Raw genomic sequence first — 25,004 nt, 5'->3', positions numbered from 1 at the left:
AACAACTTTCTAATTTACTCCTACAATCAATTTATCTTTGTTCTCTTGCTATCTTTATTTGAAAAGCTGGAATCTAAGCTTAGGAGACGGCTCATTTTTGGTTCAGAAACTGGGTAGCGCTTGCTGATTGGTGGCTAAATGTAGATACCAAGAGAACAAAGAAAAATTGATAATAAAAGTAAAATTAGAAAGTTGCATTCTCTATCTGAATCGTAAAATAAACATTTTTGGGTTTAGTATCACTTTAAGTGTAACTGCCTAATTAAAAAACAAATTATGCTTACCTGATAATTTCATATCCATCGAGGGGAGGAGAGTCCATGGTTTCATTCATTACTGTTGTGAATTATGAACCTGGCCACCAGGAGAAGGCAAAGACACCCCAGGCAAGGGCTAAAATACGTCCCCCACTTCCGTCATCCTGCCGAGGGAGCCAGGAACAGTAGGAGAAATATCAGGGTAAAAAAAGTGCCAGAAGATAAATTAATTTAGGGCCGCCCAACGGAGATACGGGCGGGAGCCGTGGACTCTCCTCCCCTATATGGAAATGAAATTATCAGGCAAGCATAATTTATGTTTTCCATCTAAAGGGGAGGAGAGTCCACGGCTTCAATCATTACTATTGGGAACATATTCCCAAGCTCTAGAGGACACTGAATGAAACCGGGAGGGTAAAGTCGAACAGCCTGTAAAACTTTTTCTCCCAAAAACAGCTTCTGCAGAAGCAAAAACGTCAAATTTGTAAAACTTTGTAAAAGTGTGTAAGGAGGACCAGCCTTACAAATTTGCTCCATAGAGACCTCATTCTTAAAGGCCCAAGACAAAGCCACAGCTCTAGTTGAATGAGCCGTGATCCTCTGAGGAGGCTTATGTCCCGCTGTCCCATAAGCCAAGAGAATCAAGCTCCTCAACCAAAAAGATAAAGAAGTAGCCGTTTGCCCCTTGCGCTTCCCAGAATAAACTACAAAAAGAGATGTAGACTGTCTGAAATCCTTTGTTGCCTGAAGATAGAACTTCAAGGCACGAACTACATCCAGATTATGAAGTAACCTCTCCTTTGAAGAAGGGTTAGGGCACAAAGAAGGAACAACTATTTCCTGATTGATGTTACGGTTGGACACCACCTTGGGGAGAAACCCCAACCCAGTGAGAAGTACAGCCTTATCCGCATGAAACATCAGATAAGGAGAATAACATTGAAAGGCAGCTAGTTCAGATACTCTGCGTGCCGATGCAACAGGAAGAGAACCTTCCAGGACAGGATCCTAATGTCTATGGAATGCATAGGTTCAAACGGAACCCTCTGCAAAACCTTAAGGACCAAGTTTAAGCTCCAAGGTGGAGCCGACTGTCTAAAGACAGGCCTGATTCTAGACAGAGCCTGAACAAAAGATTGAATGTCAAGGAGCTCAGCGAGTATCCTATGCAACAAAACTGATAATGCAGAAATCTGTCCCTTTAAAGGACTAGCGGCAAGACCCTTCTCCAAACCATCTTGGAGAAAGGACAGAATCCTGGATACCTTCACTTTATGCCAAGGATACCCATGCTTCTCACACCAGGACAAGTAAGTCCTCCACACCCTATGGCAGATGCGACGAGTGACTGGCTTCCTTTCCTGAATTAGAGTATCAATCACACCTTCTGAAAAGCCTCTCTTGGCTATGACCAGGCATTCAATCTCGACGCAGTCAGCCTCAGAGAATCTAGATTTCGATGTTGAAAGGGGACCTGTAACAGCAGATCCCTGCGACAGGGTAACCTCCACGGCGGAGAGGATGATATCTCCACCAGATTCGCAAACCACGTCCTCTGTGGCCATGAAAGAGCAATCAGAATGGCCGAGGCCCGCTCCTGTTTGATGCGTACCACTATGCAAGGTAGAAGTGGTAACGGAGGAAAAATGTAAGCTAGACTGAATCCCCAAGAACCACTAAGGCATCTATCAGCTCTGCCTGGGGATCCCTAGACCTCGACTCGTATCGAGGTAGTTTGCAATTGAGTCTGGACGCCATCTGTGACAAATCTCCGCAAACACTCGGGGGTGAAGAGACCATTCCCCTGGACGGAAGGACTGCCTGCTCTGCTGAGAAAGTCCGCTTCCCAGTTGTCCACACGCGGAATGTGAATCGCTGAGAGCGAGCAGTTGTGGGACTACGCCCACTCCAGAATCCGAGACACCTCCCTCATCGCGAGGGAGCTCCTGGTACCCCCCTGATAGTTGATGTAAGCCACCAAGGTAATGTTGTCGGTCTGGAATCTGATGAAACTGACCGACCCCAGAGAAGGCCAAGCCTTCAGAGCATTGTTGACTGCTCGTAGTTCTAGGATGTTGATCAGAAGGAGAGACTCCTCCCTGGACCACTTTCCTTGTGCCATCCTGGCACTCCAAACAGCTCCCCATCCTGACAGACTGGCGTCCGTGGTCACAATCTCCAAGGACGGTCTCAACAAGGATGTCCCCATGGACAGTTGCTTTGGACGAATCCATCAAAAGAGGGAGTTCTGAGTCCCAGCATTCAGGGAAATCAGCTGTGATAGATCCGAATGGTCGCCGTTCCACTGTCTCAACATGCACAATTTAAGAGATCTGAGGTGGAACCTGGCGAATGGGATGACATTTATCCATAACACCATGAGACCTATTACCTCCATACATTGAGCCACCAATGGGCTTGAGGAGGACTGAAGGGCAAGACAAGTGGACGCAAGCTTCCTGCGCCGCTGATCTTTGTGAAATATCTTCATGGACAAAGAGTCTATTATTGTGCCCAGGAACTCCACCATGTTGCTGGGAACCAGGGAACTTTTTCCTGAGTTGATCTTCCAACCGTGAGATTGGAGCAGAAGAAGAAGAGCCCTCGAATGATCCTCTGCGAGGCTAAATGATGGCGCCTGAACCAGGATGTCGTCCAGGTAAGGCGCCACCGCAATGCCCCTGGATCTGACCACTGCAAGCAACGCCCCCAGAACCTTTGTGAAGACTCTAGGGGCCGTCGCCAGACAAAAGGAAGGGCCACAAACTAGAAGTGTTGGTCCAGAAATGCAAATCTTAGGAACCTGAAGTGGTCCCTGTGGATTGGCACATGAAGTTAAGCGTCCTTCAAGTCTATAGTCGTCATGAACCGTCCCTTATGAACTAGGGGCAGAATAGATCTGATTGTTCCATTTTAAACGATGGAACACTCAGAAACTTGTTTAAACACTTTAGGTCCAGAATCGGGCGGGACATGCTCTCCTTCATTGGAACCACAAAAAGGTTGGAATAGTACCCTAGACCCCTTTCTGCTAGGGGTACTGGTACAATACCCAGAGAGAGGCGAGATCCCTCAATCACTCTAGAAAGGCCTCTCTCTTCCTTGATCTTGAAGACAGGTTTGACATGAGGAATCTGCCCTTGGGTGGATGGGATCTGAACCCTATCCTGTAACCCTGGGAGACCACTTCTAGAACCCAAGGGTCCTGAACGTCCTGCCATGTCATGTCATGGTCCTGTCATGGTTATGCATCTGAGAATAGAGATAATCTATCCCCTACGTGATCCTGAGACCACCCCTCCATGCCGATTCTGTCTCGGCGGGCTTCTCTCTCTGCTTAGACTTGTTCCAAGATTGAGCCGGCTTCCGAGATCCCTTGGATTGGTCCAATTTTGCGGTGGTTTGCTGGCACTGGGCCTTGTCCGCACAAAAAGGGACGAGAAGAAGAGCCTATAGGCTTAGCCTTCTTATCCTGTGGAAGATCCCTTGCCTCCAGTAACCGTGGATATAATCAAATCCAATATCTGTTCAATAATCTCCCTTCCAGGAATATTAACCCTTGATTCTGTAAAGATAAAAAGGCGCCATACTGTGTCCCTGTCTATGTTATCATTATTAATAAAAAATGAAACAATCTTAACAGAATCTACTCCGTGGAACAGGAAAACGGCCCTTCAAGTGTGACAGGTTAGTAGCCTCGTTCCTGACATGGACTTGAGCGAAGAAAGCAGGCAGCGAAACTCGTCAACGCTGATTGCTTATGGAACTGTTAATATGAGTCGGGATGGTTTCGCAGAAAGACTCTCCCTGCATCTCCGGACTCTAACATTCACCCAGGCTCTCACTGAGAGGCTGACAGGACTACTTAATACTCCAGTCCCACTGTGAAGAGTACTACCCTTCATAAGAGACAACTCCGAAACTCGGGCACTCCTCTGCCATCCTTCTGTGACAAAAGGCAAACAATTACTGGGGGATGAGGGAAGATGGGGAGGTATTTAAGCCTTTGGCTGGGGTGTGTCTTTGCCTCCTCCTGATAGCCAGGTTCTTAATTCCCAATAGTAATGAATGAAGCCGTGGACTCTCCTCCCCTTTAGATGGAAATTTAATTTCAAAATGACCTGCAGAAAAATTCTCACAAAAAAAAAAAAAATATCACAGAAAGAGAAAAAAAGTTCTGTATCTGGGGTGGTGTATAGTGCGGAGAAGAGTTGGTAAGCTTGTTTAAACAACTAGGTCTTCAAAGAGCAAGTTGAATTTTGAGAGGCAGAAAACAGAGGTAGAGCAATTCATAGGGACTAACATTTGTAGAAGTTGTGCTTGCTCACTGTTAGACAAGCAAATCTAGCTAACTATATCTGAAAGGGGCCCCTTAGTAAATATTGTAGGATTTGTGGATGAAGAGGCAAAATTGAAGATATTATGTAGGTATTAGGTAACATAGTAGATAAGGTTGAAAAAAGACCAAAGTCCATTGAGTGTAACCTATACAAATCTAAAATACTAGAAACACTCCAGTTAAGCATAAATAACCCCACTAAAAGGTGACCCATTTAAAACTAGCAATCATATCCATGAATTTTTGTTTATATACAGAAATGTATCCAGACTATTTTTAAATGTATCTAGGGTATTGGCATTCACTACCTCCTTTGGTAATGAGTTCCACAATTTTATTGCTCTGACAGTGAAAAAATGTTTCCGTTGCAGGAGATTAAATCTCCTTTCGTCCAACCTTAAATTGTGACTGCGTCAGAAACAATTTTCTTTGAATAAACAGAGCTTCTGCCATCTCTCTATATGGGCCTTGAATATATTTATATTAAGTAATCATGTCACCTCTCAAGCACCTTTTTCTAAAGAAAACAGACCCAGTTTGGCTAGCCTGTCCTCAAAGCTTAAATTCTCCAATCCTCTTATTAGCTTTGTGGCCCTTCTCTGAACTTTTTCTAGTTTTGCAATATATTTTTTTGCAATCGGTCCCCAGAACTGCACTCCATACTCAAGGTGAGGTCTTACCAGGGCTTTATATAGTGATAGAATTATGCTTTCCTCCCTTGAATCAATGACTCTTTTAATACATGCTAGTATCTTATTAGCCTTTGAAGCCGCTGCCCTGCATTCTGCACCCATCTTTAGCTTGTTATCCATTACTACTCCTAAATCCCTTTCCTCCTCTGTTTGGCTAAGTCTTGTCCCATTTAAAAAATATGTTGCCTGCTTATTTTTACTTCCAAAATGTAGAACCTTGCATTTTCCCGTATTAAATCTCATTTTGCATTTACCTGCCCATACTTTACTCATTTTTGCAGAGCCCTTTGTAATGGAAGTCCATCCTGCTCTGACCTAATGACCTTACTTAACTTAGTATTATCTGCAAAAATAGAAATGTTGCTATTTAATCCTTGCTCCAAGTCATTTATAAAAAAATTAAAAAGAACAGGGCCCAGTACTGATCCCTGGGGGACTCCACTGATTACCTTTGTCCAATCTGAGTATGATCCATTTACTACTACTCGTTGCTCCCTATCTTTTATCCTGTTATTTATCCATGAGCTAACATTTTCAGCTATTCCCAATCCCTTAATTTTGTGCATTAATCTCTCATGTGGCACTGTATCAAAAGCCTTTGCAAAACATCAACTGATTCCCCTTTATCTATATTTTTACTTCCTCCCTCGTAGAATCTAATTAGATTAGTTTGACATGATCTATTTCTCCTAAAACCATGCTGATTAGAATTTATAATCTTGTTTACACGAATATGCTCATCAATATAATCCCTTACAATCCCTTCAAATATCTTCCCCACTATTGATGTCAGACTAACGGGTCTATAGCTTCCTGGATCATCCCTGCTTCCCTTTTTGAAGAGTGGCACCACATCAGTTTACGCCAATCCTTGGGGTACCATGCCTGAGGATAATGAGTCTTGAAAAATTAAGAGTAGAGGTTTGTCTATAACAGTGCTAAATTCCCTTAACACCCTTGGGTGTATTCCATCTGGGCCTGGAGTTTTATTTACCTTACTATTATCCAGTTTTTTCCAGATATCCTCTAAACATAACTCAGTTAATGGTATGGACTGGCATGTTCTATTTTGTTCCAAAGTATCATCCAATGGTTCCTCTCTTGTGTATACTGAAGAAAAAAAAAACTGGTTTAGTACCTCAGCCTTCTCCCTGTCATTATTTATCATGCTACCCTCCACGCATTTTAATGTACCTATATTGTCCTCCTTAGATTTTTTGCTATTTATGTACTAAAAGAACCTTTTAGGGTTAGACTTAGAATCCTTTGCAACTAATTTTTCATTTTTGGCTAATTTGATTGCTTTTTTGCATGCTTTGTTACATCCCTTATAAATATGGAATGTTGAGTCTGTACTATTTTCTTTGAATAATTTAAATGCCCTAAGTTTTTTCATAATTTCTCTTAACGCATTTTTATTTAGCCACATTGGCTTGGATTTTTTATTTTCATTTTTATAACCATATGGGTATGTGTTGATATGTATATTTATTTAACAAAGTTTTAAATATTATCCATTTATCCTCATCCTCTGTATTTTTATTAGAAAATACATTGTCCCAATTTATATTATTTAATGATTTCCTTAAATCGTTGAATTTTACTTTTTTAAAATTAAAAGTCTTAGTTAAACCTTTAAGACACTGCATATGAAAAGAGATTTCAAATGTGACCATGTTATGATCACTGTTACCCAAATGTTCTTTGACTTCTATGTTTGATATTATATCTGTATTGTTTGATAGCACTAAATCCAAAACTCCTAGTTGGCTCCTCTATTAATTCTGACAAGAAGTTATCCCTGAGAACATTTAAAAAATCTATCCCCCTTAGCTGAATTACTAGTTTCATTGGCCCAGTTTATATCAGGGTAGTTAACATCTCCCATAATTACAGCACTGTTATTAGCAGCCTCCGGGTCACTATAATGTTGGGGGGCTTGTAGCATGTTCCTAGTAATTTTTTCTTTAGGATTTTCCCCCCACTCTTTATTTCAACCCACAGGGTATCTGCATTGTCACTTGTATCATAAATATCTTCCTTTATTGTAGGTTTAAGGTTAGGTTTAATATACATGCAGATTCCTCCACCCCTTTTATTATTCCTGTCCCTCCTAAATAAAGTTTACTCCTCTAAGTTAACTGCCCAGTCATGTGAATCATCCCACCAAGTTTCAGTTATACTGATAACATCATAGTCCTCTTCTGCAACTAAGAGCTCCAGCTCCCCCTAATTTACCTGTCATGCTTCTTGCGTTTGTTGTCATACATTTAATTTCCATGCGCTTTCTGCTGCTACTTGGTGTGCTTTCCTCTTTACTTTCTAATGTGGCATTGAGATATTAAGGGAGTGACATATTCACAGACTGATCTCTCTGTTCTATTGTGTTCTAACTGACCCCCCCCCCCCCCCTTTTCCTAGTTTAAAAGATTAGGTACTTCTATAACAATTATTATTGACAAAATGCAAATATATGACAAGTTGCTGCATGGGCCATTTACTTTGGTTACAGCCTCTTTTTCTGTTTCTGAAGAAATTCTGCCTTGATTAGATTGTGTTAAAATGTTCTAATCTTATTGTGTAGACGTATATTGTATTACACCGAACCGCAGTACAAAGTGATAAAGCTGCCACATACGGTCTGAGGGGTAGATTTATCATAGTGCGAGCTGACATGATACGATGTAGCATATCATGTCCGTCGCACATCGATGAATGCCGATAGCATACGTTGTTGGCATTTATCATTGCACCAGCAGTTCTTGTGAATCGGCCGCTAGCAGGGGGTGTCAATCAACCCGATCGTATCCGATCTGGTTGATTTCTGTCCGCGGCCTCAGAGCAGGCGGACAAGTTATAGAGCAGCAGTCTTTAGAACGCTGCTTCATAACTTCTGTTTTGGTGCGGAAACAGGGGAATCAAGCTCCATACGGAGCTTAATAAATCAGTCCCTGAGAGCGACTGTATTTGGCTGCAGGGAAACAGAGATCCCTACAAAACACAGTGTGTGAAAAACTAAAAGGTACTTGGTGAAGAGAAGGGCTAAAAACAAAACATATGTAGCCATGGACAAAGTAGAGAAACCTATGAGTGGCATGAATGGAGAATATACAAGTAAGGAGATAAATGGTAAATATTTATCAGCCAGGTTCCATAGATCTCAGAATGGTAAATAAATTTAAAATAAAAAAAGTAAAGTTTGACGTGTTAAGTGCCTTGTCTCCATCCATTTGAGGGTAGTAGATGATTATCTCCTGCAAGTAGGATACTTTACATCAAGCCTTTCTAGTCATAGTGAAGAAAACTAAACAACAATTTGGACACCAAATACAATGAGAATAATCAAAACTAATTGAAGGTACTTTGGTTTGGGCCAATGGAACTTCATTTCCTGACAAAATGCTTGCTGGCCAGGATTGGCCATGCTTAAAGAGGCAGCTTAAAAGGGACACTAAACGCATTTTTTTTTTCTTTAATGATTCAGATAGAGCATGCACTTTTAAGCAACTTTCTAATTTACTCCTATTATCAATTTCTATTCGTTTATTTAAAAAGCAGGAATGTGATGCATAGGAGCCGAACCATTTTTGGTTGAGAACCTGGGTTATGCTTGCTTATTGGTGGGTAAATGTAAGCTTCCAATAAGCAAGCGCTATCCATGGTGCTGAACCTAAAATGGGCTGGCTGCTAAGATTTACATTCATGATTTTCAAACAAAGATAGCAAGAAAACAAAGTAAAATTGATAATAGGAGTAAATTAGAAAGTTGCTTAAAATTGCATGCTCTATCTGAATCAGGAAAGAAAAAAATCTGGGTTCAGTGTCCCTTTAAATCAACACAGCTATTGAATAGCTGTGTATATCACCTGTGCAGTATTTAAAGGGACACTCAAGTCCACTTTATTGAATCAGAAAGAGCACTCAAGTTGCCATGCCATTTTAAACAACTTGTCAATTTACTTTTATCATCAAATTTGCTTAGTTCTCTTGGTATTCTTTGTTGAAAGCTAAACCTAGGTAGGTTCGTATGCTTATTTCTAAGCCCTTGAAGGCCGCCTCTGCATTTTTACAAATGTTTCATAGCTAGACAGCACTAGTTCATGTGTGATAACATTGTGCTCATGCCCATGCAAATCTGTCAAAAGAACTTAAATAAGGTAGCAGTCTTCAGAGGTTTAGATGCAAGGTAATCACAGAGGTAAAAGGTATGTTAATATAACAGTGTTGGTTATGCAAAACTGGGGAATGGGTAATAAAAAGATTTTCTTTTTAAACAATAAAAATTCTGTAGTAGACTGTTCCTTTAACCCCTTCACCCAAAAGGACGTATATATACGTCTTACAGTAGTTTTTCTATCTTACTGCAAGACGTATATACACCCTAGCTTCAGGAAGCTCCAGCACTCTCGGCTGTCAAGTTACAGTTGGAGTGCCTGAAGCTTTTCAGGCATCTGCCGCATATGGAGCGCGATCAGTATTCCTCCTCCATATGAGGGCAGAGATGCCTGATCGCTACAGACGGTGACACTGTGTGTGTCACCATCTAACGATCTTCTGTTGGTGCCGACGGGAGGTGTGGGCGGGAGGCAGGGTGGGCATCCCAGCAGGAGAGGCGGGAGGAAACGGCAGGGCTCTACGCTACAGAAAAATAAAAATAAAGGGAGGGGGAGGGATGAGGCAGCTGCTGTGGATTCTATTTGTCTATGTTGCTGTAAGGGTGGCAGTAACCCTTTCTCCACGGGCATCATACAGAACTAAAACCTGCTTTAAGGAACCAACAGGTGCTGTACTCATTTAATACTTTTGTAAACTACAGAAAAGGGGATCCGGGGGTGTGGGGGACCCTAACTAAAGATCGCGGGTGGGGTGGACGGGACATTATGCTACAGAAAATATGTGTTAAAATTGATATACTTTTTTTTTTTTTTTTTAAAGGCAGTTTATAGGTACTGGCAGACAGCTGCCAGTACCTAAGATGGCGGGTAATAGTTAGAGGGGGAGGTTTAGAGAGCTGTTGGGGGGGGGGGGGGGAGATCAGGGAGGTAAGGGGGAATCCTACACTGCAGAAAATATGAAAATTAATAAAAAATATTTAAAAAAACCAAAAACATTTTCATACTGGCAGACTGTCTGCCAGTACCTAAGATAGAGGTTACCAGTGAGGGGTGGGAGAGGGAAGAGAGCTGCTTGGGACTGATCAAGGGGTGGGCAGTGTCAGTTGGGAGGATAATCTCTACACTAAAGCTAAAATTAACCTTTTAAGCTGCCTAATTAACCCCTTCACTGCCGGGAATAATAGATGTGTGGTGCGCAATGGCAAAGCCATATATGTCTGCTAATTCTAAACAAAGGGTATCCCATAGAAACTTTTACAAACATGTGTGCCATGATTGCACAAGCATAATGTAAATAATTTCTGTGAGAAACCCAAGGTTTGTGAAAAAACTTCAATTATGCTTACCTGACAATTTTCTTTTCTTCAGATGGAAAGAGTCCACAGCTGCATTCATTACTTTTGGGAATTCAGAACCTGGCCACCAGGAGGAGGCATAGACACCCCAGCCAAAGGCTTAAATACTCCTCCAACTTCCCTCATTCCCCAGTCATTCTGCCGTGGAACAAGGAACAGTAGAAGAAACATCAGGATGAAAAGGTGCCAGAAGAATAAAATAAAAAGACGCCCCACATAAAAAATACGGCTGTGGAGCTGTGGATTCTTTCCATCTGAAGAGAATAAAATTATCAGGTAAGCATAAATTAAGTTTTTCTTCATAAATGGAAAGAGTCCACAGCTGCATTGATTACTTTTGGGAAAACAATACCCAAGCTATAGAGGACACTGAATGCTAAAATTGGAGGGTACATTACGCGGCCCATTCTGAAGGCACCAAGCCCGAAACCACTACCCAACAAACCCCTTCCTGCGTCGGAAGCCAAGAAAACATTCCATAAGAGGAATATTGCCCGAGATGGAGCCCGGCTCACAAAAACCCAAATGGGTCCTAGGTCTTGACAAACCAGGGGGGCAACGCCCAGACCAAACAGAAACGACAAGGTTTAGAACCAGTCATCGGAAGAGAAAAAATCTACTCCCCACATCGTGCAAATGCACCCAGAAAACAACTGAAGACCAAGTCCTCAAATTGACAGAACTCCGAATACAGAAGTATTCAGAGACAAATATGGGAAGCAGACTCAGACGAAGCGCCCTGGGTCAAAACCCCCCAGCTATCCTTAGGATGACACAGAAGAAAATACTTGCTGAGAAGTAAAAAGTGGCCAAACAAGGTAACAGATTGTAAAATCTCCCAGACAGAGGATCAACTCTAGTCAACCCAGCCGCCAGACCTACACATAGGTCTCGAAAAAAGGGAGAAGCACAGAACCTCAACAAGGCCCTCTGCACCCCCAACCCGAAGATGACCAACAGGTCCTAGAACCCACTCCCAGCTGGACCAGCCCAAGCATCGGCAGGTCTGAAAACAGGGAACATCAAAAACCCCAACACCAGCACAAACTGGCGGAAGAATGGCCTTGGCCATCCCAAAAGAGTTCGGGAGCCAACAGAAAAACTCCTCTCTGGAGACAGTCGATAAGAAATCCAGCAAAAGGCCCAACAAAGGCTTGACGCAGAGCCAGAAAATCTCCAGGTGGGACAAAACAACCCAGAGAGCAAATCTCTCTGAAACAGTCTAAACCTCTGTTCCGACCTCCTGAACCCAGGAGGAGCCCCCATACAGGGACCACCCCCGGTAAAGGAGGAAATAAATCCCCCCCAAGAAAGGGAACAGATGTAAAGCAAGGCATGATGCCAAGGGCCAAACCCAGAGATCACATCTCCAACGAAGATGAGCTTCAAGGATCCCCTGGAAAAAATAGCCTGCCATGCTGAAGCTGATACCCCGCAACCCTTCGATTGACAACAAGCTGACCAAGGAAAACCGTACCTTAGAACATAAGGCAAGCCCAAGGAGCCTCAGCCTTCAGAAAACCTGGCCAATTGACCAGATCAACTAGCCAGACCATTGTCATAGTCAAAGTTCCCTGGAAGTGGAGGACCCAAATCAGGCAATCCGCAACGGGGTCCACGAGGACATAGCAGAAACCTCTGCAACCGGAAGCAACCAGAGCGATGATAGGTCCAAGCCCAAAATTTGTTTAAAACAAAATCCCGGAAACGCAACACCCCGTCTGATATAAAAAAACAGACCCACAGGGAAATATTACTCAAAAACTAGATGCCTGAGCAAGGAGCAACCGGCCCATCCCCGAGAACGGGAACAAGACTCACTCAAAATCTCAACCCAAGGGAAGAGAAGAGTCCTTGCAGGAGTCCACACACTCCCAGAGAGATCTTAAGTACAACAGAGTTGCACAAGGCCCCAAAGCCCTAAAAGGCGCACCAAACACCCCAGAGAAACATTTTGTACAAAGCCCCAAAGAGGGAGAGAACAAGGCTAGTCTCCATAATCTCCTCCGGAACCCCGAGAGAGAAGATCAGAGGAACATGATGCAGGGCATCCCTTTGTAGAAAATCCCCTAAGCGAAGCTTGGAAAAGGAGATAACGCAGTCCATCGTCCTAGAAAAGGAATGACTAACTCCCTCAGGACAAGCCGCAAGAAAAACGGACAAAGTCCTAAAGTTTCAACTCAAAGGAAGAGACACCCAATAACCCCAAGGGCAAACCGCGCAGAAGCAGACGGCACAAAGGAACCAAATCCTACATCCTCTAACCCACACGGGAGAGAAACACTCCAGTCCCGACAGGATGTCGTCTACAACAGAGAGAGTCGCACCGGAACTTTAAAATTTGAGTGTACCAGTAAAGCGCTGCAAAGCCCCTTTAAGGAACTCAAGGCGCTGCTCATTTTATCAACCTTGAAAGGAGGAAAGGCCAAGTAGACCTTGCCAAAGATCGAAACTGCGACCCTCGGTTTGCAACAGTACAGAGTAGCCATGGTGCATTAGAATGCTGAGCTAGCTGTCCCGCTAGCCCCAGACGCTAAAACTTGTAAGAATAACAAGTGAACACTTTGCTCCAAAACCGGACCAAAGCAGCCGAACAGGTGCCGCATGACTGAACTAGGCCTCACGACAGAAGTTAAAGGGACAGTCTAGGCCAAAATAAACTTTCATGATTCAGATAGAGCATGTAATTTTAAACAATTTTCAAATTTATTTACTTTTATCACCAATTTTGCTTTGTTCTCTTGGTATTCTTAGTTGAAAGCTTAACCTAGGAGGTTTATATGCTAATTTCTTAGACCTTGAAGGCCACCTCTTTTCAGAATGCATTTTAACAGTTTTTCACCACTAGAGGGTGTTAGTTCACGTATTTCATATAGATAACACTGTGCTCGTGCATGTGAAGTTATCTGGGAGCAGGCACTGATTGGCTAGACTGCAAGTCTCTCAAAAGAACTGAAATAAAGGGGCAGTTTGCAGAGGCTTAGATACAAGATAATCACAGAGGTTAAAAGTATATTATTATAACTGTGTTGGTTATGCAAAACTGGGGAATGGGTAATAAAGGGATTATCTATTTTTTAAAACAAAAATTCTGGTGTAGACTGTCCCTTTAACAGAACCCAATCAGGACCAGCCTGAAACCAGGGCCATCATTGCCAAGGTCACATATAAATCTCCCTGAACGGGGGAGAGCAACAGTCAACATAGGACTAAACACGTTCTAGACCAACTTTCTCAGAAGTAACATAGCGATGAAAACATCGCGAGTATAGAGTCCAGAATTTTTTTCCAAGGAAAATATAACTAACATGAGCTTTAACGAAATAAAATATCATCCTAACCGGATAAAATAAAAGAAGGCACCCATTAGGGTATCGCCTAAGAAAAAACAGCCAGCCCAACAGGGACCCTGTTTTTCCAAGCTCAAAAACTGGACTAGACACAACCAACACGACTATAAGAAGATTACGACATCCCCTTATATCTAATGTTGAAGGCTATTCAGAAGAAGACTGAGGATTCTTCAACCCATCCACAACGGGCTCTGCTACAGACACCAAAGCGTGCCTCAATAAGACACGAAGATGCCCCAGTCTATATAGAAAAGCACAGAATACCCCCGCCGGAGCAAAAGGCGCCTCCGGCCCTGAAGGTTGACCCCCTGTACTCAGGGAAAGTCGTTCCCCCAGGGAGCTGAACAGGCCCCATGCCTGAAGAGCCCCGGAAACCGGAACACGAAAACAGTATCTTAAGCCACCCTATGGAAGCTGTAGATTCGCCAGCACCAAGATTATGGACATGCCACATCGTGCCGAAACCCCCCGGGAAAACAAGCCACCTTCCAAAGAAGGTTAAGCAAAGTCTGGGTCACCTGCATGTGTAGTAAGAAAATATTTAAGGGAACTTGCCACTTGGGGGACAGAACCCCTAGAGGCGGATGGCTCACCGGCCCCTTGATTCCCCGATCTGGAGGAATTGAGCACTCTAATACGGCATTCAGAACATAACTGGTAGGCTAGTATCATCCGGGGCAAAATGCATTCTGCGCAAGGAGTAGAAAATAAAACAGACGTCCGTCTCCGCAATATCAGATTCCTCCATAAACGGCAGCTGACACCCCCTGTGGCTGGGGCACTCACCACCTCCTATGTACCAGACACCAGCAGACCAGAATTTCTCAGTCGCCACACAGTCAGGAACACAGAAATGAAAGCGAAACATGTAACCACACCCGGTCACAAGGTGAATCGTATAGTCCAAAAAGTGCGCCCAACCAAAAGGATGCGTCGCTTGAAAAAAAAAAAATGTTATGTTCCACAAGCCATGAGCCTAAAAACACTAAACATAAGCAGGTTGAATCACATAACATGATTAAAAAAAAACCTGTTCAATAACCCCCCTTGATTCCAAGATACTAAAGGAGTCTCACTGAGACCATGAGACATAATCGAGACCCGCGAGGTGGTAGTCCCTCGGGAAACATAATACAGTACATTTCTGAAGAAAGTAAAATTAAACAATCTTATCGGAATCTACGCTGTGGAACAGGAACATTGCCCTTCAAGTGTGACGAATAGTAGCATCACCTCGGCCATGGACTTGAGAGAAAAAAGCAGGCAGTGAAACTTGTCAACGCCGATTGCTTGTGGAGCTGTTAATATGAGTCGGGATGGTTTAGCAGGAAGACTCTCCCTGCATCTCCGGACTCTAACTTTCATCAATGCCCTCACTGAGGGGCTGATAGGATTACTTAAAACTCCCTTCCCATGTCGAAGAGTACTACCCTCCATAAGAGACGATTGAAAATCTGACACTTCTTTGCCAACCTCCTGGGATGAAAGACTCTTTCCATTTATGAAGAAAAAGTAATTTTTTTTTTAAATTTGATTGTATTTGGCGGTGAAATGGTGGCATGAAATATATCAAAATGGGCCTAGATCAACACCTTGGGTTGTCTACTTAAAAAATATATATATAGTTTTGACAGGTAAATAAAAAAAACACAAGGCTCTATTTCTGTTTAAATAGAGTGATAGCAAAAATGCTAAAAATTCTGTGGTATTTTGGGCAAGTTTTTGTCTGAAAGTCCCAGCAGTGAAAGGGTTTAACTCTGAAGCCAACATTTGTGTAACTCATACAAAAAAAAGCCAAAAGGAACATTTTTTTACATTATATTAAAAATGCTGTAATAAACTCTGTTTTGTGAAGGCAGGGCACTAAGATGTTGCTTTTGAACTGGAATGCTTAAAATTCTGATAGACCTTTCCTGAGGCAACAAAGGCAAATGTTGAGTTAAATGCACATAAGTTTCCCTTCCCCTGAAGCATCAGTCCTAGCACATGACTGCTGATGAATGTTTTAATAGAAAAAGTAAACAATACTATGCATATAGAGGTCTCTGTACATAGCAATATGGCATCCAAACAGGTTATCAAAGAAAATAAAAGCACTTGTCATGCAAATATTGTTTTGCCATTTATTTTATATTGATAACTGACCACCACCTATATCCCTGACACTCATGCAGAAAGACTTGTAATGAAAGACAAACCAATGTGTCAGAAAATTAATTTATGTATGTGGACACCATTGCTACTTTAAAATGTATGTTTCCCCTTAATGAGACCTCCCAAGTATTCCACTGTATTGTAATGTAATGTTATTGTGTAAAAAATGAAATCATAATGTAAACTAAGAAGTACATATAGGTAATACAGTAAAGTGTGTCACCAATAATTCATAGAAGTTGAGATTAAAAAAAAACAAAAAAAAAAAAAAAAAAACACACACACAAAACAAAACACAACAAACAGAAGAGTTAAAAAAAAAAAAAACAAGAAAAAAAACCAGGTGGATAAACATTAATTCCCAGGGCAGTCATTCTCGTTCTATGATTGCCCCCTGGTGGAAACCTAAAGAATAGGCAGCACAGGTGTTTTCAGATGACCTGACAACCAAAAATGTATCCGAATGATACAGTACCACTGTAGAGTTTGATTTACCAAAGTTTTTTATAAGCAACATTTATAACATGAGGCATAATCAAATATAAAAAACAAAGCCCCTCTGGTAGGCTTACCTTGTCTCTGGGTTGTAGCCTAATATGTAGAAGAAAGAGTCTATCCTGGCTTTAAACTCTCGAGCAGCAAATATATCTGAGAAGTGTGAGATGCTGCACTTCCCCCTGCCAAAAGATATTAGAAAATCATTATCAGATCATCCCATGAGGAAAATATTGTATAATTACCAATGCTTCATCACAAATATGCCAAAGAACATATCTTTATTCACTTTCCGTGGACTCTTTTTTTTTTTTTTTTTATATCAACTCTTAAAGGGACATGAAACCCAACATTTTTCTTTCATGATTTAGCATACAATTTTAAACAGGAGCAACAATGCTATACTGGGAGCTAGCTGAACACATCTAAGCAAATGACAACAGCTAGCTTCCAGCTCCTGAGCCTACCTAGGTATTCTTTTCAACAATTGATATCAAGAGTACAAAGCAAATTAGATAATAGAAGTAAATGGAATGTATGTATTCTGTATCTGTATTTCTCTACTCCCTCCTCTCTTCAATCTCTCTTTTAACCCTCTCCCTTCACTCTCAAGCCATATCTTCTCTTTACACTTTCTTTTCCCTCTCTCATATCTTTTCCACTCTCACTTTTCCTCTCCAATCTCTCTCTCTCTGCCCCTGTTTACCCTCTTAGTAGTAACAGTCTAAGCACTAAAGGTGTCCATACAGCTCTAGAGGAATAACATATTTTCCCTTTCATGGATATAGAATATCCCTTTCCATTTTTTTTTTTAGCAAATAGCCAAAAATGTGTTTCTCATTGCTGCAATATGACACATTTTGCAAATATTGGGCCAGATAACAAGTAGAGCAGTATTTAATGCTCCTTGCTACGTTCTTCAAATGGCAGAATATGTTCTATTTATTCATAAATACATATTTCTACATATATATGATGGTATTTTGGTTTGTTTTATATATATATATATATATATATATATATATATATATATATATATACAGCTATGTATAGGAAAATCTATTAAAAAATGCTATGTGCAGAACATTGGAATGTGAAATATTTACAGTGCATACACAGTTAAACACTATTAAAAAATCAATATTGCATAAATATGTTTTTTCATGTTTTCAGCTATGTGACTGTATATATATATATATATATATATATATATATATATACACACACATACATATATATATACACATACATACATATATACACATACATACACACACACACACCTCACCTTTAGACCTTTGTGTCTCAATGTTAAAGCCCTTTGTCTGCCTTTTTTCCCCTCTAACACCTCAGGACCTCATATCTTTGAGCCCTTATAACTTTTTGTGCAATTTTAGAGTTATTATGAGCGTAAATGTAATGCATTTTTTATGTGCTAAGCAAAAGTTAACCAGAGATCTGAGGATGCAGTATCCCGACGTCCGTTAACTTCAACTGCGCTCAAGTGAACACGTTTACTTTCAACTTGTAATACGATCACTACAATCAACGAGTGCAAACAGCCGCGATAAACCCCTTTTCCCTTGTGCGTAACTGTTAGCGTGCCACTCATAGTCTGGCTCATGCGATAACTTTGCTACTTGCAGCACACCACCAGACTTCAGACAGTGAGCGAATGTTAATTTTTGAGTCCTGTATATATAGATATTTGAAAGGACTTCAAAGTTAATATTTTTTTAGCTGCATCTAAGAGAGGAAATGTAAAAATGCAGTAGTATTTTGCTTTGAAAAGATGCTGCGGGGGCAGTTTTGGTGCAGGCTCTCTAATGCTACTACAGCCAATCAGATTTAAATAGCCCCGTGGTACACACGTGTTTTTATGCCTGATGAAACCGCTGTTGTCTTTAATGGCGAGAAACGCGTTGTACTTTAAATTAAAGATTGCTTTTATTTTAATGCCACATTCCAGATGTTGTGGTTTCTTTTTGCCTCTCTGGAACAAACTATAATTTCATCCTGAATTACTAACAGTCTATGAAGGTTTCAGATTGCTGTATTCCACTTGGCACAACTGAAAAGTTATTTGAGCCTGAAGTTTGGATCAGCGATGCGTATATTACACACATACCGCTACAGAAACTCCATGACTTCTGAGTAAACCAGAGAGAATTGGTCTGACGATTTTGGTTCCATCTGGTGGGAACAGCGTACAGACTGCTGTTAAAGGTCAGCCTGCTCGTAAGCACCTTATTCTCCAAAGGTGCCACTGCTCTTGTGCCCTTGACACACTATCTGTTATCGTCTTTGTTTAGAATAACCAGCACACTGTGGGATACAAGAGGAGCTCTGTCGAGTGTACCATTATACACAAGCACTATCATTGATTGTTTCCTGAATTCTTTGGACTTTGATTGATTTTAAGGACTTATATGAGACACATATGAGACACATTTTTATTTAGAACCAATTACCAAGTATCACTCTTTAGTACCAGTATTTTACTTAGTTCATTTAATTCAACTTATTATATTTATTCACCAATTATTTTTTTTATCTTTGCAGAAATACTTAAAGGGATAGGAAAGTCAAAATTAACCTTGCATGATTCAGATAGAGCAGGTCATTTTAAGACGCTTTTAAATTCACTTCTATTTTCAAATGTGCTTCATTCTTTTAGTATCCCTTGTTAAAAAAATGAATATGCACATATCATACACTAGTGGGAGCTGCTGCTAATTGGTGCCTGCACACATTTGTCTCTTGTGATTGGCTAAATAGATGTTTTCAGCTTCCTGTTAGTAGTGCAATGCTGTCCCTTCAGCAATGGATAACAAGAGAATGAAGCAAATTTGATAATAGAAGTAAATTGGAAAGTTGTTTAAAATTGTTCTATCTGAATCCTAAAAGAAAATTTTGAGGTTTACTATACCTTTAACTAAAGCACTCTGCTTTACAGATAACCTTAGTGGATAACTTTTTTTTATTCCCTAATGCTAGCCTGCAACTAAAAGTTGACCTCTGAGGTTGCAAATGTCAAAAAGTCCAGACTTGTTCGCTAGGACAGTGTTTCTTAACTCCAGTCCTCAGGACCCTTAACAGGCCAGATATTCATTATATCTTAACTGGAGCACAGGTGAAATAATCAGCTAATGGGTCAGAGCAGGTTAGTAACAGCTTTCCAAACTTTCATGTTGGAAACACACTTTTTAGACCTACATCATTTCGCAATTACAATTATACAATTCAGTTGTACCAGCAAACAGGAGGTTAAATAGCTTGTTTTAAGACACATACATAAATGATATAATAACTAAATGTATTTACAAGTAACAGTAAGTATGTGCAAGAATTAAAAAAAAAGTTTAACACCACCAATAGCTACTTACTATTTTAATGGGGTGTATGAGGTTGATGGGAAGAACACAGTTTCTGAATATTTGGTGGAATATTAGATAAAGACACTCGCATTTCATCATCAAGCATTTTTAAGCTTCCACTTCCTATGCATAAATCAAGAGCAGGAGCAGCAATGCACTACTGGGAGCTAGCTGCAAAAAAAACAAACAAAAACAAAAAAACACTGACTTCTGACTTCAGCTCAGCATTTAAGCTGCCACCCTCAGAGCTCTGCGAGTCTGACTGACTACACATACAGCAAACTCACTGCTGTACCACTCACTGACTACACATGCAGTCACAAGCCGATTGAGGAAACTATATACGTGTAGTCAGGAGCCAATGTGCTGCCAAAGCCGCTAATGGCAATAGTATCAGTTCCCGCTGAACTGCGCCAATGGGTTAAGATGATCTGTGACCCACTAGGTGTCAACCACGTGATATGCGTAGCAGGCAGGCAGAAAGTCGAAAACCCCCCAGAAAACAGAATTTATGCTTACCTGATAAATTACTTTCTCCAACGGTGTGTCCGGTCCACGGCGTCATCCTTACTTGTGGGAATATCTCTTCCCCAACAGGAAATGGCAAAGAGTCCCAGCAAAGCTGGCCATATAGTCCCTCCTAGGCTCCGCCCACCCCAGTCATTCGACCGACGGACAGGAGGAAAAATATAGGAGAAACCATATGATACCGTGGTGACTGTAGTTAGAGAAAATAATTCATCAGACCTGATTAAAAAACCAGGGCGGGCCGTGGACCGGACACACCGTTGGAGAAAGTAATTTATCAGGTAAGCATAAATTCTGTTTTCTCCAACATTGGTGTGTCCGGTCCACGGCGTCATCCTTACTTGTGGGAACCAATACCAAAGCTTTAGGACACGGATGAAGGGAGGGAGCAAATCAGGTTACCTAAACGGAAGGCACCACGGCTTGCAAAACCTTTCTCCCAAAAATAGCCTCCGAAGAAGCAAAAGTATCAAATTTGTAAAATTTGGCAAAAGTGTGCAGTGAAGACCAAGTCGCTGCCTTACATATCTGATCAACAGAAGCCTCGTTCTTGAAGGCCCATGTGGAAGCCACAGCCCTAGTGGAGTGAGCTGTGATTCTTTCAGGAGGCTGCCGTCCGGCAGTCTCGTAAGCCAATCGGATGATGCTTTTAAGCCAAAAGGAAAGAGAGGTAGAAGTCGCTTTTTGACCTCTCCTTTTACCAGAATAGACGACAGAGAAGATGTTTGTCTGAAATCTTTTGTAGCTTCTAAATAGAATTTTAGAGCACGGACTACGTCCAAATTGTGTAACAAACGTTACTTCTTTGAAACTGGATTCGGACACAAAGAAGGTACAACTATCTCCTGGTTAATATTTTTGTTAGAAACAACCTTTGGAAGAAAACCAGGCTTAGTACGCAAAACCACCTTATCTGCATGGAACACCAGATAGGGCGGAGAACACTGCAGAGCAGATAACTCTGAAACTCTTCTAGCAGAAGAAATAGCAACCAAAAACAAAACTTTCCAAGATAACAACTTAATATCTATGGAATGTAGAGGTTCAAACGGAACCCCTTGAAGAACTGAAAGAACTAGATTTAAACTCCAGGGAGGAGTCAAAGGTCTGTAAACAGGCTTGATCCTAACCAGAGCCTGAACAAATGCTTGAACATCTGGCATAGCTGCCAGTCGTTTGTGTAGTAAGACAGATAAAGCAGAAATCTGTCCCTTTAGAGAACTCGCAGATAATCCTTTATCCAAACCTTCTTGCAGAAAGGAAAGAATCTTAGGAATTTTTACCTTATTCCAAGGGAATCCCTTGGATTCACACCAGCAGATATATCTTTTCAATATTTTATGGTAAATCTTTCTAGTTACCGGTTTTCTGGCCTGAACCAGAGTATCAATCACAGAATCTGAAAACCCACGCTTTGATAGAATCAAGCGTTCAATCTCCAAGCCGTCAGGTGGAGGGAGACCAGATTTGGATGTTCGAATGGACCCTGAACAAGAAGGTCCTGTCTCAAAGGTAGCTTCCATGGTGGAACCGATGACATATTCACCAGGTCTGCATACCAAGTCCTGCGTGGCCACGCAGGAGCTATCAAGATCACCGAGACCCTCTCCTGTTTGATCCTGGCTACCAGCCTGGGAATGAGAGGAAACGGTGGGAACACATAAGCTAGGTTGAAGGTCCAAGGCGCTACTAGTGCATTTACTAGAGTCGCCTTGGGATCCCTGGATCTGGACCCGTAGCAAGGAACCTTGAAGTTCTGACGAGACGCCATCAGATCCATGTCTGGAATGCCCCATAATTGAGTCAACTGGGCAAAAATCTCCGGGTGGAGTTCCCACTCCCCCGGATGGAATGTCTGACGACTCAGATAATCCGCTTCCCAGTTTTCCACACCTGGGATGTGGATCGCAGATAGATGGCAGGAGTGATTCTCTGCCCATTGTATTATTTTGGTTACTTCTTTCACCGCCAGGGAACTCCTTGTTCCCCCCTGATGATTGATATACGCAACAGTCGTCATGTTGTCTGATTGGAATCTTATGAATCTGGCCTTTGCAAGCTGAGGCCAAGCCCTGAGAGCATTGAATATCGCTCTTAGTTCCAGAATGTTTATCGGGAGAAGAGACTCTTCCCGAGACCATAGTCCCTGAGCTTTCAGGGATTCCCAGACCGCACCCCAGCCCACTAGACTGGCGTCGGTCATGACAATGACCCACTCTGGTCTGCGGAAGCTCATTCCCTGGGATAGGTGGTCCAGGGATATCCACCAACGGAGTGAATCTCTGGTCTTCTGATCTACTTGAATCACTGGAGACAAGACTGTATTGTCCCCATTCCACTGTTTCAGCATGCACAGTTGTAATGGTCTTAGATGAATTCGCGCAAAAGGAACTATGTCCATTGCTGCAACCATCAACCCTACTACTTCCATGCACTGAGCTATGGAAGGACGTGGAACAGAATGAAGAACTTGACAAGAAGTTTTGACTTTCTGACCTCTGTCAGAAAGATCCTCATTTCTAAGGAATCTATTATTGTTCCCAAGAAGGGAACTCTTGTTGACGGAGACAGAGAACTTTTTTCTATGTTCACCTTCCATCCGTGAGATCTGAGAAAGGCCAGAACGATGTCTGTATGAGCCTTTGCTTTTGAAAGGGACGACGCTTGTATTAGAATGTCGTCCAAGTATGGTACTACTGCAATGCCCCTCGGTCTTAGAACCGCTAGAAGGGACCCGAGTACCTTTGTGAAAATCCTTGGAGCAGTGGCTAATCCGAATGGGAGGGCCACAAACTGGTAATGTTTGTCCAGAAAGGCGAATCTTAGGAACTGATGATGTTCTTTGTGGATAGGAATATATAGGTACGCATCCTTTAGATCCACGGTAGTCATAAATTGACCTTCCTGGATAGTGGGTAGAATCGTTCGAATGGTTTCCATTTTGAACGATGGTACCCTGAGAAATTTGTTTAGGATCTTTAAATCCAGAATTGGTCTGAAGGTTCCCTCTTTTTTGGGAACTACGAACAGATTTGAGTAAAATCCCATTCCTTGTTCCGTCATTGGAACTGGGTGTATCACTCCCATCTTTAGCAGGTCTTCTACACAATGTAAGAACGCCTGTCTCTTTATTTGGTTTGAGGATAAGTGAGACATGTGGAACCTTCCCCTTGGGGGTAGTTCCTTGAATTCCAGAAGATAACCCTGAGAAACTATTTCTAGCGTCCAGGGATCCTGAACATCTCTTGCCCAAGCCTGAGCAAAGAGAGAGTCTGCCCCCCACTAGATCCGGTCCCGGATCGGGGGCTACTCCTTCATGCTGTTTTGTTAGCGGTAGCAGGCTTCTTGGTCTGCTTACCCTTGTTCCAGCCTTGCATCGGTTTCCAGGCTGGTTTGGACTGTGAGGCATTACCCTCTTGCTTAGAGGATGCAGAATTAGAGGCCGGTCCGTTCCTGAAATTACGAAAGGAACGAAAATTAGACTTATTCTTGGCCTTGAAAGGCCTATCTTGTGGGAGGGCGTGGCCCTTTCCCCCAGTGATGTCTGAGATAATCTCTTTCAATTCTGGTCTAAAGAGAGTTTTACCCTTGAAGGGGATGTTAAGCAATTTTGTCTTGGATGATACATCCGCTGACCAAGACTTTAGCCAAAGCGCTCTGCGCGCCACAATTGCAAACCCTGAATTTTTCGCCGCTAATCTAGCTAATTGCAAAGCGGCATCTAAAATAAAAGAGTTAGCCAACTTAAGTGCGTGAACTCTGTCCATAACCTCCTCATATGGAGTCTCTCTACTGAGCGACTTTTCTAGTTCCTCGAACCAGAACCACGCTGCTGTAGTGACAGGAACAATGCACGAAATGGGTTGTAGAAGGTAACCTTGCTGTACAAAAATCTTTTTAAGCAAACCTTCCAATTTTTTATCCATAGGATCTTTGAAAGCACAACTATCTTCGATAGGAATAGTAGTGTGCTTGTTTAGAGTAGAAACTGCCTCCTCGACCTTAGGGACTGTCTGCCATAAGTCCTTTCTGGGGTCGACCATAGGAAATAATTTCTTAAATATAGGAGGGGGAACAAAAGGTATGCCGGGCTTCTCCCACTCCTTATTCACTATGTCCGCCACCCGCTTGGGTATAGGAAAAGCGTCGGGGTGCACCGGAACCTCTAGGAACTTGTCCATCTTGCATAATTTTTCTGGAATGACCAAGTTGTCACAATCATCCAGAGTAGATAACACCTCCTTAAGCAGTGCGCGGAGATGTTCTAATTTAAATTTAAATGTCACAACATCAGGTTCAGCCTGTTGAGAAATTTTTCCTGAATCTGAAATTTCCCCAT

At 41.9% G+C, this 25,004-nt stretch overlaps 1 protein-coding gene and 1 long non-coding RNA gene across 9 annotated transcripts in view; one reads left to right on the top strand and one right to left on the bottom strand.

The window, feature by feature from the left end:
- RERE (arginine-glutamic acid dipeptide repeats) overlaps nucleotides 1–25,004 on the bottom strand; it is a 1,074,498-nt gene that overhangs the window by 294,833 nt on the left and 754,661 nt on the right. For all 8 annotated transcript variants that reach the window (XM_053690444.1, XM_053690440.1, XM_053690438.1 and 5 more), the window contains one exon: nucleotides 16,838–16,942. In XM_053690444.1, the coding sequence (XP_053546419.1) occupies nucleotides 16,838–16,942 (105 nt within the window). The remainder of the gene's footprint in view (nucleotides 1–16,837; nucleotides 16,943–25,004) is intronic.
- The window catches only part of LOC128638477 (uncharacterized), a 78,824-nt gene that overhangs the window by 48,622 nt on the left and 5,198 nt on the right, over nucleotides 1–25,004 (top strand). The gene's annotated exons all lie outside the window — the stretch shown is intronic.

This window comes from Bombina bombina, chromosome 8 (assembly GCF_027579735.1).
Source record: "Bombina bombina isolate aBomBom1 chromosome 8, aBomBom1.pri, whole genome shotgun sequence".
NCBI lineage: Eukaryota > Metazoa > Chordata > Amphibia > Anura > Bombinatoridae > Bombina > Bombina bombina.
The sequence above is the reverse complement of the archived record's forward strand: the minus strand, read 5'-3'. Positions and strand labels throughout refer to the sequence as shown.